The sequence below is a fragment of the Enhydra lutris genome, unplaced genomic scaffold, assembly GCF_002288905.1.
Source record: "Enhydra lutris kenyoni isolate GAN:26980312 unplaced genomic scaffold, ASM228890v2 scaffoldscaffold16, whole genome shotgun sequence".
Classification (NCBI taxonomy): Eukaryota; Metazoa; Chordata; class Mammalia; order Carnivora; family Mustelidae; genus Enhydra; species Enhydra lutris.
The window spans coordinates 26,979,236-26,997,219 of NW_019154100.1; the positions used below are offsets into that span (position 1 = coordinate 26,979,236).

The 17,984-nt window shown below is 37.2% G+C and overlaps 1 protein-coding gene across 2 annotated transcripts in view; it reads right to left on the reverse strand.

Annotated features, from left to right (window-relative positions):
- LOC111147284 (src kinase associated phosphoprotein 2) overlaps window positions 1-14,827 on the reverse strand; it is a 163,756-nt gene extending 148,929 nt beyond the window's left edge. For both annotated transcript variants that reach the window (XM_022503242.1, XM_022503241.1), the window contains exons 1-3: window positions 14,510-14,827; window positions 4,894-4,999; window positions 4,284-4,309 (exon numbers count right to left, since the gene is read on the reverse strand). In XM_022503242.1, coding sequence (XP_022358950.1) covers window positions 4,284-4,309; window positions 4,894-4,999; window positions 14,510-14,576 — 199 coding nt within the window. In that variant the 5' untranslated portion in view covers window positions 14,577-14,827. The remainder of the gene's footprint in view (window positions 1-4,283; window positions 4,310-4,893; window positions 5,000-14,509) is intronic.
- Between the last annotated feature and the right edge of the window lie 3,157 nt (window positions 14,828-17,984).

Genomic DNA, 17,984 nt, shown 5'->3' on the forward strand with positions numbered 1-17,984 from the left:
AAAAAGCACTTTAGTCCATTAATAAACTTAGTAACACAAATGAGGTCAAAGGAAGTTACTAAGTAAATCTATGTATATTTAACAATATCAATGAAGTCTCAAGGACAAAATCAATTACATATTTTTTTAATTAGATGGAAAATATTTTAAAGAAGAAAATGGGAGCTTTTTAGGTACGGCATCTAAAGGGAACTGAAAACAATACAGTCACATTTTTAAGCTATAGACACTAATATTTTACAAATCTGAAAATATTCTCTTGAAATATTTGTCTCGTGTTAATATGTCCTTCTTTCAACAATTCATAAATTCCTCAAAAATTATTTGAAAACTGAATTGTAAATCAAGATTTACTTAAATCCTCTTGATAAATGAAGATGAATCTGAGAATACACATAAATATACTATTTATTGAATGTCAGTAGACATATATGTCATGCATGGGTATCTTCACATTATTTTAATCATTCTATAAAGAAACTAATCAAACCTAAATTACACTGGAGTAAAAAAAAAGACTAATATAAGGGCAAGATACAAGTAAAACTTTTTTATCATATATCTAATGGATATCAGAAAATTCTGTCTTATACTCAGTAACAGTCTTTACTCAATTAGTAATATATTTTCATTAGAAAAATAATTACTTCAGGTCACGTTTAAGGGACTTATGACCATGTCATACGACAGTAACAAATTCTAAAATAACCGTAATTATTCTAAAATAATTCTAAAAGTAGCTTAATGTTAGTGCATGAAGCCTAAATTCAGGAGTACACTCAATACTATTAGGCTATATTGCAACCAAGAATAGGAAACTAGGGAAAATTACCTCATCATGCACAATATTTGAAGGATATAAGGAGCTCTCTCTGAGGCATCTGGGTAGCTCAGTCAGTTAAGTGTCTGACTCTTGATTTTTGGCTCAGGTCATGATCTAAAGGTCATGAGATCAAGCCCTGAGTTGGACTCCATGCTCAGCCTGGAATCAGCTTGAGATTCTCTTTCTCCCCCTGCCTCTGCCCCATAACCACCCCCTTCTAAATAAATAAATAAAATCCTCAGAAAAGATTCTCTCTCCCTCTCCTTCTACTCCTCCCCTCGCTCATGCACACACTCTCTCTTCCACAAATACATAAATAAATAAAATCTTCAAAAAAAAAAAAAAAGCTCTCTATTCTAGATAGAATGGGCAAAATTTCAAATAAGGAACAGGGACCAGACTAAGCAAGATAGGTTCTAGTTCCTTAGATTCAAATCTTTCCTATACACAAGTAAAATTAAGGAATTTAGAAAGTCCACTGATAATTTATTCTAAAGTCACAGTTTAGAATAAAGTCACAAGTCCTTTATTTAAAGTCACAGTCACAAGTCAGATCTAGACTTGAGTATAGGAGGAGACATAATCAAGAATCCTTAATAAATTAAAGAAATAAAAGGGAAATTTTCAGACAGCAACTGAAAATGACTGTTAACAGCAAACAGAAAATTAACTTAATGAACAAGCTTCAATATCTAGGAGTTACTGTAATAAAATAAGTTTCTACAAGTTCAAACTGTTCTCACCAAAAAAAAAAAAAAAAAAAAGGAAATACTTTTTAAAAATCCTCTAAGATCTATGCAGCTCGGTGTTTCAACAACTGTATCAGTTCAACTCATTTCAAGAACCTAAGAACAACAAACTATAAATTCTATATTGTTAAATCTCAGGATGATGGGGTAGTACCTACGGTGTAAGGGGAGGGAGAAGATACGGAGTAAGGAAGGATGATAAACATCCATGTACATTAGGCAAAGAATTAATCCACTAATTAGAAAGTAATAACTGAATTAATTCATTTTACTTAAGAACACTTCACTTGGTCCTCTTTTCTTCCATTAATGATATTAAAATCATATTTAACTGCCATTGTAAAAAGATAAAATAGGTGAAATAGGAATATAAAAGTAAAAAGGAGGAAAACATCCTCTGTTTACTTCATTGTGACCCCATATTGACCTGAGGGGGAAAGAGAGAGGGAGAGAGAAAAAGAGAAAGAGCAGGAAAACAGCCAAAAGGAATTCTGCCCAGGTCTGCTTGGATGAAGACAACCCAAAACCCCAAAGAGAAAATGTAAGAAGAAAAAGAAAAGCAGCACTATCAAAACATACTTAGGTGAATTTACTCAATGTAGAGATCTGATCATTACTAATTTCCTATTTTTTAAAAAAAAGTATCTTGAATAATTACTTTGTAACTATGAAATCTGTACTAACTTTGCTACTCCTAACTACAGGAATTTTTTTTTTTTTAGAATAAAGCTGAATATATTTTGAGGGTATAATGGCACAAAATTATTCAGCTTCTCATATTTCTCCAAGGTATATACCTAATTTAACTATAGGCTTACTTTTAAGCAGTCACTCTTGGTGATTAGTTAACTCAACACAGGAGTAGTGAACTCAAATGGCTTATTCCGAGAAAGATGGTTATGGGGAATCTCTGAATTCTGTGATGTTTGAACTCCTATTCTAGGCTCATTTTTCACTTTCTATCAAATACTAGCAATTTCCATTCTCTTTAGAGGCAAAGACTGTATCTCAGCAAAATAATTTTAATATCTACACATCTGAACAAGTCATAAACCAGAATACCAAAGGCAAAGTTCCTACCCAATTATTGAATCATATAGTTATACAATGACTTCATTATTACGCTTTCTTAGCTTAAAATTTTTAAATGTACTAGTAATTAAGTCACAATGAGAGTTTGATAAATTATCACTGGAACAGAGTATGTCTTTTAAGACAGAACCTGAAATCTAGTATTCCTCTATGAACAGTGCTGTATAAATGTTACAATAAGAACACATAAACTCATTATTTCTATATTCAACTAAGCAAAATGCAGATGATTAAACCCACAGTTCAGGACTGGATGTCAAGTACAAAGAAGTGGGTATTTGTGGGGAAGAAGAGTTTCCTGCTCTTCTCTTTGGTAGTGTTAAAATTTTCCATATGAAAAAAAAAAATCTCATTCCCTCCAATCACATCGATCTTGATGATTTAATGCAAAAAGAAACTATGGGGGCGCCTGGGTGGCTCAGTGGGTTAAAGCCTCTGCCTTCGGCTCAGGTCATGATCCCAAGGTCCTGGGATTGAGCCCCACATCGGGCTCTCTGCTCAGCAGGAAGCCTGCTTCCTCCTCTCTCTCTCTGCCTGCCTCTCTGCCTAATCATGATCTCTGTCTGCCAAATAAATAAATAAAATCTTTTTTTTAAAAAAAAAGGAAAAGAAAAGAAAAGAAACTATGGCTTCCTTATAACTGTTTGGATTTAGTCTGCCTGGTGAAGTACTTCATTTATGGAAACTGTTATTATTTTCTCACTTATCAGTTGGTAGAGATAGGAATTACTCGGTGGTATCTGTTAACCCCAGTTTGAAGATGCCATACTGTTTTTCCTAAACCCAGATCCTAACTCCCCATTGGTTAGCTGACCTCATGTTGTGACCCTCATCCCAGCATCCACAGGCTCCAGGTCATGACCTATGAATTAGCATCCTGGAAGTGAGGGCCATACCCAGTTTCCCTTATAGAACTGAAGACGTGAAGGAGTAGGAACTTCCTATGCCCCTCCTGATTTGGTTTTCAATACGTTAAGCAACCATCCCCCAAATCTAAAGGAAGTCAATCAGGTTACAGCACTCTCACATAGTGTGAAAAAATTAAGTTCAACCCCTTCTCTGAAAACTTCTATAGCATACATTTATTGATACTAAAAGAATCACAATAATAAAAACAAGCACTTGAAAAAGATTTTACTCATCCTTTCAAACAAAAACTGATACTGTTTTAAGACAGTCACTCTTTAAAAACATTACCTATGAGCAGCTGAGCCACAGGCCCTCCTGATCCCATCACAGCTATAAAATCATCTCTGCTGGGTTAAATGGTGTTAGCTTAGTGCCTCACCTCTTCTCTACCAGATTATTCCATGTGTACCTGCAAGTTCATACTTCTCTTAACAAAGTTCTGCCACAATGTGAAAAAACATTAAATCACCTAAGAATATTAAATACATAAGATTTCGGCATTAGGAGACTGTGCAGACTAGATTCTGGATATGCTTTTTAATTTTTTTCTCAGCAGGGGGAGCTAGCACTCTCATGTTGAAAGTCTAAGCATACAATATGGAAATTTAAATTTTGATCCCAACTATCAAATTTCAGGATGTTTTAGATTACCCTATTGAACATCTCCACAGGGATAAAAAATTTCAGGGTGGACAAACTTAAGAATTTACCTTTGTCTTGAAAGTCCTGAAGATAGCTGGAAAATAAAGCAAGAATATTATATTTTAAAATGAGGGTTGACAAATCAAAACAAGGTTTATTCATTGGCAATAATTCACACCTATTTTAAAATATGTATCATAAAGACACGTTTAGAGAAAAAAGCACTTCCTATCTTGAAATGACAATTCCAAAGCCTTATGGATTTATAACAAAAGTATAAAGACCCAAGATACAGTCGTAGAATTAAAATCTTTAGTATCCATGATATACATTATATTTATTCATTTCCATATCTAGAGGTATTTATATTAAAATTCTCAACCTACCTTTGTCCTATTATTTAAACCAAATATATCTTCAATAATTAAAATAAACAGTTGGATTTTACTAGAATGCTTAGAAAAAATATATAATCAAGGAACCTTAAAAAAAGATAATATGATAAGTGTGTCAGTTTTTAAAAACTATCATGGAGGACATATATTTTGTCCTTTAAAATATTTAACACCAATCAATTAGGACATAAAGAAAGGTAATTCCAAGATAATTCTTTATTAAAATGTTAACTACGAAGCTGCTTCTAAGTAAGAAATAAAAAACAGCGAGTAAGTGACTTACATAGACTTTACATCTTTTATCTTCTTAATAAGGGATTCTCTCTTTTCCTTTGCTTTCTTGGATAAATTTTCCCCTCTCAGTGTGTCTGCCACAAATGTTTCAACATCTAAACCATGACACATAAGAAACGGGATACAAATTATAGGAAAGAATCATTTTTTGTGAAGACAAATAAGACAATGATTGTTTCTACCCATAAGTGTTAATCTCTGTACAATTTGTTACAGTTATTTATCAATCCAAAGCATAACAGTTGAAATATGTTTCAAATACTAAGTTGGACAAATCTGCTCACCACTTAGCTAATAAAATTTGTATGCTCTACTTACGCTTAGCACAGCAAATGCTACTTAGATGTTTGGCATCATTAAACCAAAGAGAAGCTCACAAGTTTTAATAAAGTATGGTGCCCCATAAAACAAATTCTCTCATATAAAAGCAAGCACAGAGCTTTTATGCATGTGTTACTATCATTTTGTAGTATTTTGTAAGCTCCTGTATAAACGGGTCATTCACAATATTATATCAATATAAGCTAATGTCTCTGGCAAGGGCCTGTTTTTTCCAGTGCAATCCATTTTCAGGTATGTGCAATATTTAATGTTTTAAAGGAAAAATAAATCCTTTCTTCTAGCCAAGATTCCAAATCAAACCCTCTTCCTTCCTACCTGGCCCATCCATTCTACCAGCCACCTTCAAAAAAAAAAAAGTCTGCTATGTGGTTTTGTGTGTTCTTGCTTTCTGCCTGGGTATTACCACCTGGAAATATTTCTTTAAATAAAGGAAAAAGTGGCAAAAGTAGATTCATACACTATTTAAAAATATAGTAACCAAGAAATAAGATTTCCATGGTTTCATATAACATTTCCACTTAAAATTTAATAAACTTGTAAATTATTCTGCTTTCTGGTACAAAATTCCAACTAGTCTTTACTGGTTTGACTTTATAATAGCCCCATTCATATTGTTTATGAACCATTGTGCAACTTTAAGTTAATTTTATATTCAGATGTTCAAATCTTACTTTGAGATATCTAATATAAAGGATACCATTAAAAATTTTTAAAGTAGGTATGAGTGCAAACCATCCATATTTCATATTGAAGAGATGTATGTTTTACTTTCTTTTTATTTAACTACTTTGTCCCCTAACTCACACTGATAAAAAGACAGTATCACAGCATATAATAGTATATGTAATTAATTCAAAGCACTACAATACTCTTTCAACTGTACTTATAATTAACAATTTAAAACCCAGTATTTGAGATAGAATGTTGTAATCGATTTTAAATTCTTCATTACAATAGTATCTTCATCCAATAAGCAAAGGTGATTAAACTGTTATCCCAAACATTCATAATAAATGTATAATGATCATTTTTCACTAAATCAATATGACAAGTGAAAGAATTAAAATTTAATCTTGGAATAATTTTTTTAAATAGCTTTCTGGTTCACAGTCCATTACTGACTAATATTACACGTAAGGATCAAAACGAAATAAAAGCAAAATGCCACAGCTTCTCTTTACTTAAGCTGTCCATATTTTGAAGAGGAGAATATATAGACATAATCCATAACCAGTGCAAATTAGAGCCAGAATTCTAAAGTGAGTTTAAAATAATGAAACGTACTTAAAAACACACACACACACACAAAAGCACTCTCCTTTAAACTCTTTAAATTTTGTAGCCAGGGAAACGAGCAACCTTTGGGCATTCAGACATTAGCTGAAATGGAGACGATCACTGGCTTCTCACAGTGACAGTACACCTACTCAAAAAGTGGAATAAGGGAAGAAGTAGCACGTCTACTGCTGATTCTTTCATCCAACCGGACTCAATACTTGAGAGTCTCTGGCACAAAGACTGGAGAATAGTCTGCTTAATGTTACTTTCACTCAGTGTCTGTCTTTAATTCCCTCATCCACAAGTATTTAATTGCCTATTTTACATTTTCATTACACAATCCAAATTTAAACAAACAGGATCTATTTTCTATCTCCGGAAGCAATAGCAGAAGGAATTACAGCCCAAGAGTTATTTCTTTCAAAGGTCGTTTCAGTTCTATAAAAACTCAGAAAACAGAAAAAGCTGTAATGCTCTATACAGGGTTTCCTAACCCTCCCAAAAAATATTTTTAAAATTCTGACCCATGCTATTTTATGAGGAAATATTTGTTGAAAGAGTGTGAGACTGCTAGGAGAACCGTGTTATTTGTTTGTTGAGGGGGAGAAGATTCCGAGATCTGGCAAGGGAAAACATCTATAGTTTTAGAGTAATCTTGATGTATTCTTAAACTAATCCCAGAAAAGGGGTTTAAGGCAACTAAAAAGATTTAATAAACACTGATTTTTTAATACATTATTTCCCAAGGAGAGAAGAAGAGTGTAAGAACCGTTTTTGCTGTTTTCTTGTGTTTTTTCTTTTTTAACAAATAAGTTAGGAACTTGAAAGTGGAATTGATTCCTGAAATCTTAGTTTGTTGGTGCCCACAGATTCCGTCGGTTTTGAAGTTTTTGATATCTGGGCTATTTCTTAAAATCCACACTGTGCCCATTTATTTTCGAATTGAACAAAACCAGCCTCTCCCAGGCACCGACACCCTCTGGATGCGCGAGGGACCCTTCCGCCGCGTCCCTGCGCAAAGCAGGGACCCTGCTCGCCCGGCGCAAAGACTGGGCGAGCGCTCAGATGTTACTCCGGGCTTTCGTGGGAGACACTTCCGCTCCGCGGTCCTCGAACACTCGACACTTGGGAGTGTTAAACCCCCGAAGTTCCCATCCTTGGAGCTGTGAGCAGGGAGCACGGGTTTGGGGCGGCGCCCTCGCCAGACAAATGGAACTGGATCTGCGGCTTTGTAGCTCAGAGCCAGGGTAATATTTCAAAAGCGGGCAATAAAAGTCCTGGACGAATCAAGCGCTCCTCTGGCTAGTTGAAGAGATTTGAAGCTTTTTATTGTGCTCTGAGTAGCCCTGCAAAACGGTAAACTAGCAAGCGCGTTAGCCCTCTTCTACCTTCCTTTAGGGGTCGTGTCACTCGGTTGATATGTAGATTTCACTGACTCCAGACTGCCTGTAATTCGGGGAACAGTGGTAATTCGATTGTAAGAAAAGGTCAGCCTGCCTCCTCCCCAGCCTCTCTGGCGAGTCAGAATTCCTCTTCTTCAGAGGGAGGGATCTCAAGTCACGCACGCACTCATCCAAGCTTGGGGACCCGCCAGGCCCGCGCCGAGAAAGCACAGTTCCAGGGAGCCCCAACGCTGCACCACCCCGCCCGCAGCCACGCAGACTGCGGGTCAGCGCTGCTGGCATTTAACCCCAGAATCAGGCTCGTCTCCATCAGCCTCTGCCCCCGAGTCATCACCAAGGAAAAAGTCATCCCAGAGACTGTAAATGTGGTGGTGATTTTTCTTCCTTTTACACCTTAACACTGCCAAGAATAAACCTTATCTCTTGGTACAACTGAAAAGATCTGGGGGAGAGGGCCCTCAGAAGATCAGACTTACAACTGCTCTGTAGATAACTGTTAAGGTCTGAAACAAAATTAAAAGATGACATCATGTCTTGGCTCAGCAATCTCAAGCAGTTTAAGTTGGAAACCTCTCAAAAGCCAGCACAACCCCTAAGAGGCAAACACAGCACATACCAAACCATGGAATGGCATTCTAATTTCCTCTTTTTTTCTTTTTCTGTAGGTATGGACCCCCAGAAAAACTGCCTACCTCCTCCATCTTTCCTTATAGTCCGAGTGGCTAGGACAGGTATCTAATAGAGAGAGAGAGAGAGAGAGAGAGAGAGAGACACCCTAACTGCTTTCTACCACCTTCCATATGGGTCACACAGTGAAAAACTTGAAACCACAAAAGGTTAGAGCAGTTTTTAAATTCTGGCAAACAACAACAACAAAAAAAATAAAATAAAATAAACTGCCACCCTTTCAAAGCTCAGTACCTAGGTTCCCACTCTTGAAGAAAGCTGAGGTTTGGCCACTTGCCCTCACCATGCTTGACCAGCAAGCAGCCTGGAATAGGACTTCCTGGGAGCTTGGAAATCAGTCACAAAGGTAGCATCTGATGTCTTCTGCCTCCTCTCCCAACCACGCAATTATTACATTGAGAAGGCTTGCCTGCACACACACGTGCACACACACACACACACACACACACACACACACAGCCTCTGTGATGGCCTGACTTGTACAGGAGGGCCAAGAATTAGACTGAATCCACCTACCATTTGCTCAGCTCCAGATCAATAACATAAGTGTAAAACCAATCACACCTCACCCCCCAAATGGCTTTACTTACTGAATTCCACACCCTCCTTACTTTATGAATTGGGCCAGGTTTTACTATGTATTCACTAAGGTACTATTACAAAACTTAATATGGTAAGAATCCCAGCCAAACTTTAAGCTGACATCAGAACAAAAGAAAAAATAAGCTGTTCTTCTCTGTTAAAAGGGGGGTACAGTCTGACCAAATACCTACTGGTAAAAACATGAAAATCAGTTAAACTGGGCACATGTAGATCAATGCCCAAAGTTGGAAAATGGCTAAGTGAAAAGTTATTGATTCTCTAATCAATGTCTTTCCTTGATTATATAGCACTTTTACAGGTTATGGTTGAACTGTGGATTTTCTAAACATGGGAGAGACATGAACAAGCACAAGTTCTCATAGGACAATAAGGGAAACAGTCCTGAGTCTTACAATTCAATCATCTGACAAAATTTTCAAAACTGGCTTTGTAGGCTCCATGATTTACTTTGATAGAAAACTGGGTTGTTGAAGAATACAGATGAACATGTTTCCCCTCTAAAAGATGACTCTTGATAAATAACACCTTATAATAATCAAAGTCTTTTTACCACGCATTTTCAAAGAAGCTACAGTGAATAACACATTAGTCTGAGATTTACACTATATTCACTGTTAGGTAGCATCTATTGTAATGTGTTCAGTATGTGATTGAAAAAGAAATGTAAACTCAGTGGAATGAAAAAGATAGACCTGGCTTTAATTGAAAAAGACAAACTAAGTGAATAATGAGTATATAAAAACTAGCCTATGCCACTTTTATCACCCATATATGACACTTAATCTTAAATTTATGAGAGACAACTGAAGTGTGTTTCAAATCACCAGAGGCTTTTCCTACACTGTTGTTTCTATCTTCCTTCTAGTAATACTTTAATGTAGAGATAAACCTATTTGGTAATTTCTTCTCATTTTTTTAATATATTTAGATGCCTTTTTTTTTTTAAAGAAACCCAGTGATAACTTGGGTTGAATAACTATAAAAATTGTACATATCAGAGATGAAAATACTTTCAACGGAAAGTGAGGTTGGAAAACAATCCAGCCAAAGATCCCCTCCCAAGAATAAGTAGGATATTATATGCTTAATATAGGAAAATAATTTTCTTAACATCACATCTTAATACATCTATGTTATTTGACTCATAATAAGAAATTATAAATTTTTGATCCTTTGATTTACATATATTCCCATTTCTTGAAGAGAAAACCTTAGGGGCATGATAAACTGATTTCACTTTGAGATCAAATGTCCTCATAGCACCTTTATGCTCATTAGTTATCACTGCCAAAATGAGGCAGGCTTGTTCTCACTCTGTAGGAAAATCCAGGTGCTAAAGAAGTAGGTGACTATTGGTGACTCAGTAGGTGGCACTCTTCCCTTTACATACTCAGCCAATGCCCCAGAAGCAAATTATGGACACTAGATGTACCATAAATAATTCTCATAGGAAAAATAAACCCAAAATGTTGACCAAATTATAAATGGAATTTAAGAAAGGTGGAAATCAAGCCATACTATTCTTAGCACTGAAAAAATTCCCCCTCTATTTCAGCGGAATTGCATTCTTTACCTTGTGCCCCTAAAGGGATTATCCATTTTAATGTGTGAAGTTAAAAAAAAAAGAAAAAGAAAAAAATGTTCTGGAAATCCCCAGTAGGGAAAAATGCAATATTTCTAATCAAGACTGCCCTGTGGGGAAAAACAAACAAACAAACAAACAAAAAAAAACCTCAAGGTCACTTTGGAGAAACCATATAGCCACTTTGTTTATTGTTTGTTTAGATTTTCAGAGTACTGACAAGCACTATTTTCTCCTATCAGCATTGGTTTCATCTTCTAACTTAATAAAAAGAAACTTACATCCTCTTACAGCTTTTCTCTTCAAACATGTTGTCCTAAAACAAATATCGGATTGCAAACTACTAACACTCCAGTATTCAAAGGATGATTAAACAAAAGAAGGGGGTTGGGAACCCCTGGTTCTAGTTCCTCTCACTTTCTCGCCTGCCTGGAGGAACAACTCACATAAATCAAGATTATTCTCGCTGTTGTCCTAGTCAAAATATTTGGAAGTAGGAAAAGATTAAATGGGCAAGATCTGAAATTATCCATTGATTCCAATTATCCAGGCTAAACCTGTTCTTCCATTGTTGTGAAAAAAAAAATTAAAGATTGTCCATAGCGCATAGGCAGTTCAAAATTTGCTTTTAACAAAAATCTATAACCTTTTTTCTATTCATGTAACAAAAGAATAATACAACACCTTTATAAGTATAGGCTTTCAAGATTTAATATACTGATTCCAGAGAAATATTTATCACTAACAGTCAAAACCATATAGCCACTTTTTCAAGAGTATCATTAAGTGTGAGTTAAGAATGATAGCATCTATGGGTTTTTGCATTTCTATAGAATGTTTTAGAGGGGAAAGAATGAGAAGAGAGGAGAAGAAATAGTGAAGGGAAGCCTAAAATTGCTATAATTAGAAAGAAAAATAAAGAGAAAGAAAATAATATAAACTGATAAGAATACATTGAGCACCTATCTCTATCAAGCAGTCGAAATGTCAAGCATTTAACACAGGACATACAATGATTTGAGTAATAGGCACACAGAACACAAAGGGAAATGTCTGAGCGATATTATTTTGATAGGCATTATCTTTTGACTTTACATCCTTTTTTTCTGTAGACAAAGATTTTAAGTGCCTGAAAAGTTTAGGTCCTTATCTTTACGCGGGAATTCTGGAATGGTGTCAAGCATTCTCAGAGTACTCAACTATTAACCACAACCATCACTACTAATACCTCCTTCTTAGTTTCAAAGAAAGTATCAGGTAATGCAGTAATCTCTAAAATTCAAACCAATGTTCTCCCTCTATAGTTGTAGTAATCTTAAATCTAACCACATACTATTACCCAAAACACTTGAATTACGCAAATACTCATGCACAATCCCAACAGAATTTTTTGGATGGAAAATGTGAAAAAGCTGCTGAGAACCCTTATTCTTGAAACCTTTCCTATCTCCAAAAAGATTTTAATTACAGTCAAACACAAAATTTTAACATCTTCCTTTGAATGATATGTTAAAAAAGAAAACTGAAAAACACTAGTTTCTTTTAAAAGTATAGATAGATATTCTCTCAAATCCATACCTCTTGAAAATGTCCTCTGAATATGAAGTATAAGCCAAATTTTAAGATTAATTTTAATTTCTAAATTTTAATATTTTAAATTTTCATATTTGTTTTTAACACTTTATGTGTTTTTACATGTGATTTAATAATATGAAATACTGAAAACTTGACTTTTAAAGATGACTTTTAAAACACTCATTTCAGACATTATGCAGGTATATTAACTGACTAAAGAGAGAGAAGTGGCTAAGTATAGGAAGCATTGGTAGATAATTTAAATATTATAATAAGCCTTCAGCAAATTATATACATAAGGGCCACATGAAATATTTGTAATTTATGGGAATCAGAAAATAATGAGTCTCAAAACCTATATGTCATACTATGGACAAAAGTATGATTATGGACCCAAATAGCAAACTGCCTCCTGTTGGAGCTCTCAAGCTTTTTAAAGGTGTGCACCCAGAGGTCTGTACTTAATGATAAACACTTCTCCGTTCTGGCTATTAAAATAGTATCCTTGGGACCCCTGGGTGGCTCAGTTGGTTAAGCAGCTGCCTTCGGCTCAGGTCATGATCCCAGCGTCCTGGGATCGAGTCCCACATCGGGCTCCTTGTTCTATGGGGAGCCTGCTTCTCCCTCTGCCTCTGCCTGCCACTCTGTCTGCCTGTGCTCGCTCTCTCTCTCTCTCTCTCTGACAAATAAATAAATAAAATCTCAAAAAAAAAGAAAGAAAATAGTATCCTAAACACGAAACTCCAGCATTGTAACAATGAAAATGTTAACTGTAGCAAAAATCAGTACTCGTGGGAAACTCTCATACAGTGGAATAAAAGCTGCCTCAAATCAGTCTTTATAGTTCTTTATATTTCTCTTAGTGGTACCATTAATGACAATAAGCATTCTTAAGAGTAAAATACTATCCCACCACAGATGCATTTATCACACTGTAATCGTGTTTAGACAAGCCTGTCTGCATTCATACGCTATTGATTTTATTCTCTTAATCATATTCATGATGCTAACGAGCAAAACAGCATATTAGGAGATTTGGTCTCACACTATAATAGCAACTTATTATTTTAAATGTCACATTTTAGATATTAATTTTTAAAGTTAAAATAAGCAACTTGTAAGAAACATCTAAAAGAAACTCTTCTAATCCAGCTATTCATGACCAATATTTAAAGATAAATACTTGAGACAACTAAAGTAAAACCATCAAAATTCAGTTTCTAGAATTCTGATGGACCTAATGACAAAATGAATGATGGTAAGAATTCCGGAGCATCAGGATGGGTAAGATTTGCGCTACCCTGAAAAGATGTGTTCTCTACTTTGTGCAGAAATATACATCTCCATTCTCTAGCAGAGTAATGAACTAGGAGTGGATTCGTAATATCTTTGAAGAACCGCATCTTGAACTCCTAACGTAAGTTCCTATAAATGGTCATTTAAAACTGAAAAGGGGAAGATGAGGGTGCAAAGATGAAGTACTTTCATCGTGTGACACAGGAAGTTGGACCTTAACACATACTTCCTTTTTTGTTTTCATGTTACTCAGGCTGAAGACAAGTGGGCATTTGAGAATCAGGCCCTCTTTGAAAGTCTTAAATATGAGCGCAATGAACGTTTAAGAAAAAAGAGAGTTTTAGAAATGACCAAACCTTGCGTCCCACAACCTCTAACACCTGTAGCTCAGACATCTTTCTGCATCTTTACACCCTTCTCCTCCATTGGCCAGGCCCCCGAAGAACAACTTCTTTGACTTCTGATCCTTTCCCAGTTCTCAGACACGCACTCATTATCATTCCCTCTCTCCCCTCCCTCTCCCTTCTCTCTCTTTCTCTCACACACACACGCACGACGTCCTCACGATGCATACAGAACTTCTTGTCGTGATCCCGTTAGTGTAGCCCATCCAGGGGGGCTTCCCCAGCACCCCTGAACCAAATTTCAACACACGTCCACTGCTTTCTCAGACCCCGCTTCCCCTTTCCCAGTCCTGCTCCCACTGGCCGGGAGACCGGGGAAGAGTGAGGAGGGAGGGCAGAGACGCTGAATGCTTCTGTCCCCACCGGCTCGCCGTCCCCTCGCCCCCGCCCCCGCCCCAGCAGCGCTTCCCGCCCCCTTTTCCCCCAGCTCTTTACCTGCCAACAGGTTCCTAATTTCCTCAGGGAGGGGGTAGGGAGAGGAGGTGCTGCTGGGGTTGGGCATGTTAGGGAGCGCGGGGCGTGCGGGGAAAAGACCTGTGCTGAAAGGGGGACCGACGGGCTGAGGTTGCGGCTGCGACCTAGACTCGGACGAGCGGTCCCGGTAAGGACAGCGGTGCTACGAGTCCGGACACTGCCGGGCCGGGACTCACAACAAGGAAGTCCCTGAAGCCCTAGCCAGCAGCTGCTGGACTCTCGGCCCAGCCCCGCCCGGCAGATCGGGGCGGGGCGATGGGCTGGGAGGAGACCCGAAGCGCCCGAGGAGCCCAAATGCGCATGTGTCCTATGGTTTTCCTAGCCTCAGAAAAGAGCCTCCGGACAGACCACACCCACCCCTACGTAAGGGAGCGGGAGGAGCGGCTGGTGGGAAGGGAGCGGACTGGGGCTGCATCACCTGATCTGCAGCCTGAAGCGCCTTGCAGCCATTTTGGTTACTGGTACCTCCACAACCGCTGACCGTTTCTCCAGGATCCCGAAAAATAAGTTATCCATAGTACCCCTAATTTTCCGATTAAAGGACCTCTAGCCAAAGGTCAGCCCCGCCGAGGTTTAACACCTCACGTGGTAACCCACAAGGAAGTTTTGGCCGCCCTAAACTATTGTGGCCTTCTTTGTCCGATTGAATGAGGTAACCAAGTCCTATCTTCCGCCAGTCTTCCCTGGGAATCCGTCTGAAGCTGCTCCAGAGAGCTGATTGGCTCTTAAATTACTTTTCTACCTAATTCTTATTGTTGGGGCGACTTCCCCACTATGAACGAAGAGTGAGAAGTTCTAGTCACTATCCTTTTGAGTTAAAAAAAGAAAAAGGCATAGATACTACTGTCCCATCTATAAGCATCAAAAAAAAAAATTGCTGGTGATTAGTAGAATGGAATTATAAAAGGTGTTCGCTCCAACCTGATCGACAGATATTTATTGCAGGTCTTCTATCTGTAAATAAATCTTAGGGTTTCTCTAAAACCCAAAAGACACGTTCTGGTGCCTTTAAGGTGTGTGTGTGTGTGTGTGTGTGTGTGTGTGTGTATTCTATACACTGTATATGTACATTCTCTATATATGTATATTCTGAGTGTGTGTGTGTGTGTGTGTGTGTGTGTGTGTGTGTGTGTGTGTGTGTGTGTATGCATTCCGTCTTCCTCCCGGAGTATGGGAACTGCTGCCCTGACAAAGCTCTTTCCTTCATGCTACCATTGTATTTTGAAGATGGTAGTGTGGTGTGTGGTGTATAAATTGCTTACTTCTCTACCCTGAGGCCCTCACATGATCAACAGTCCTTAAACTTCAGTTTTCATTAGAATGACAGAGAATTTATTAACAATGCAGATTCTCAAGTTCCACTCCCAGAGATTCTGATTCTGTCCATTTAGGAGGGGACCTGAGTATTTCCATTTTAAATAAACCTTCTCGCAGTTCCGATCCTAAGAGTTGATTTTGAGAATCACTTTACCACTTTCCAGCTCCATACAGCCCAGAATTTGCTGTAACTTAACCTTTCATCCCCACCTGGAACCTTAAATGTGACATAAAGTAATGGCTCTATTAATATTTCATACAAAAAAGTCTCAGAAAGTAATAGTAAAAAATTAAGTGGTCAAATGCAATGACATTTTTTTAAAAGATTTTATTCATTTCACAGAGAGATCACAAGTAAGCAGAGAGGCAGGCAGAGAGAAAAAAAGGGGAAGCAGGCTTCCCGCTGAGCAGAGAGCCGGATTTGGGGCTCAATCCCAGGACCCTGAGATCATGACCTGAGCTGAGGGCAGAGGCTTAACCCACTGAGCCACCCAAGCGCCCCTGCAATGACATTTTTGTATAATTCTGCAAGAGATACAACACTAATTGGAAAAGGAAAAATTAGAACACGTTGGAGTCTTGTCAAAACAAAAAAACGGAGCTTCTGGCTGGCTCAGTCAGAAGAGCATGTGACTTGCTTCATCTCAGGGTCATGAGCCTGAGTTTAAATAAACTTTAAAAAAAAAAAGACAAAAACTTTATAATAGAACTAAGACACACAATACAACTACGAAAAAGACCCCCTGGAAAACAAATCCATTCCCTAACATGGAATCTGAAATTCCTACTCAGATTTAGAAATGTGAGAAATTATAGAAAGAGTGCTGAAAATTACAATTCTTTTTGGTGGAGGTAAAAGTAAATAAGGAGTCATTTTACAATATAGGTCCTCCAACTTCAAAGAATTGAGAATTATTATTCTTAAACTACAAAATTATCTTCCTTCTTAAAGAAAGAAGAAACTATGTCATGGACATTTTATATTAGTGAGGATTCTACTTTCCTTTAGAGTTATCATATATAATTCTTTGTCTTGTCACATTTTTTATTAAACCAGGCCTCCAAATATTCCCATCCTTTGTTTCCTTCTGATAGAACTGACCACATTTTTTTCTTTATTCTTCTGTCTTATTTATTTATTTATACTCCACTCATTCCACAAAGGAATTGAAGTGATTTACTCTTGTATCATATAGACAGTTTTCTGGAGTGGATCAAATGGACAGTGTCTACACTGTTCATTATGACAAGTCATTCTTGTTAGTGAAAGACAGGAAACTATTAAGATTGCCTTAAAATATATAGCATCTAGTAGTCCAAATAAAAAAGGCAATAACAGAAAATGGACTTTTTGTGTGAAACACATTTCCCCTACTTAGGAAGCCATTCTCAGACACAGGTTTGTGATGGATTCACTTGGGCAATGCTTTGTATACTCTATCATTTTTACTGTTTATTGTTAAAGTTACTGAAATTGATTATAAGACAGAAAGAGAAATAAAGAGAGGCTAGAAGAAATACATTCTTATTTCTTCTGTTTTCAAATGTTTCCCTAACAAAAACTAGGAAGGAAATCAAATCATACTTTACATTCTTTAAAGTAGTCATATTACGTAAAAAAAGAATAATAAACGAAATTTTAAATCTCAACCTGTAAAAGGAGTAACAGCTTCCCTACCATTCCACAAAGAACAGACTAGACTCTGGGGAAAATCCCATGATTTGTCTTCTCAAAAGGAGATCCTTCAATTCAAAGAAGATGTATATAGAGATATATAGATATATATCCCTATAACTAAAGCTAACCCACTTCCTTACGTTTTTCAAATTTAGTTTAGCTGAATAAGTATTTGCCCACAGGTGTAGGGTTAAAAGAATCTAAATGAGCTTTGAAGAAGAACAATGAGCTAAAACACAATTTACTTTTTTTTTTTTTAAGATTTTATTTATTTGACAGAGAGAAATCACAAGTAGGCAGAGAGGCAGGCAGAGAGAGAGGAGGAAGCAGGCTCCCCGCGGAGCAGAGAGCCCGATGCGGGGCTCGATCCCAGGACCCTGAGATCATGACCCGAGCCGAAGGCAGAGGCTTTAACCCACTGAGCCACCCAGGCGCCCCCCT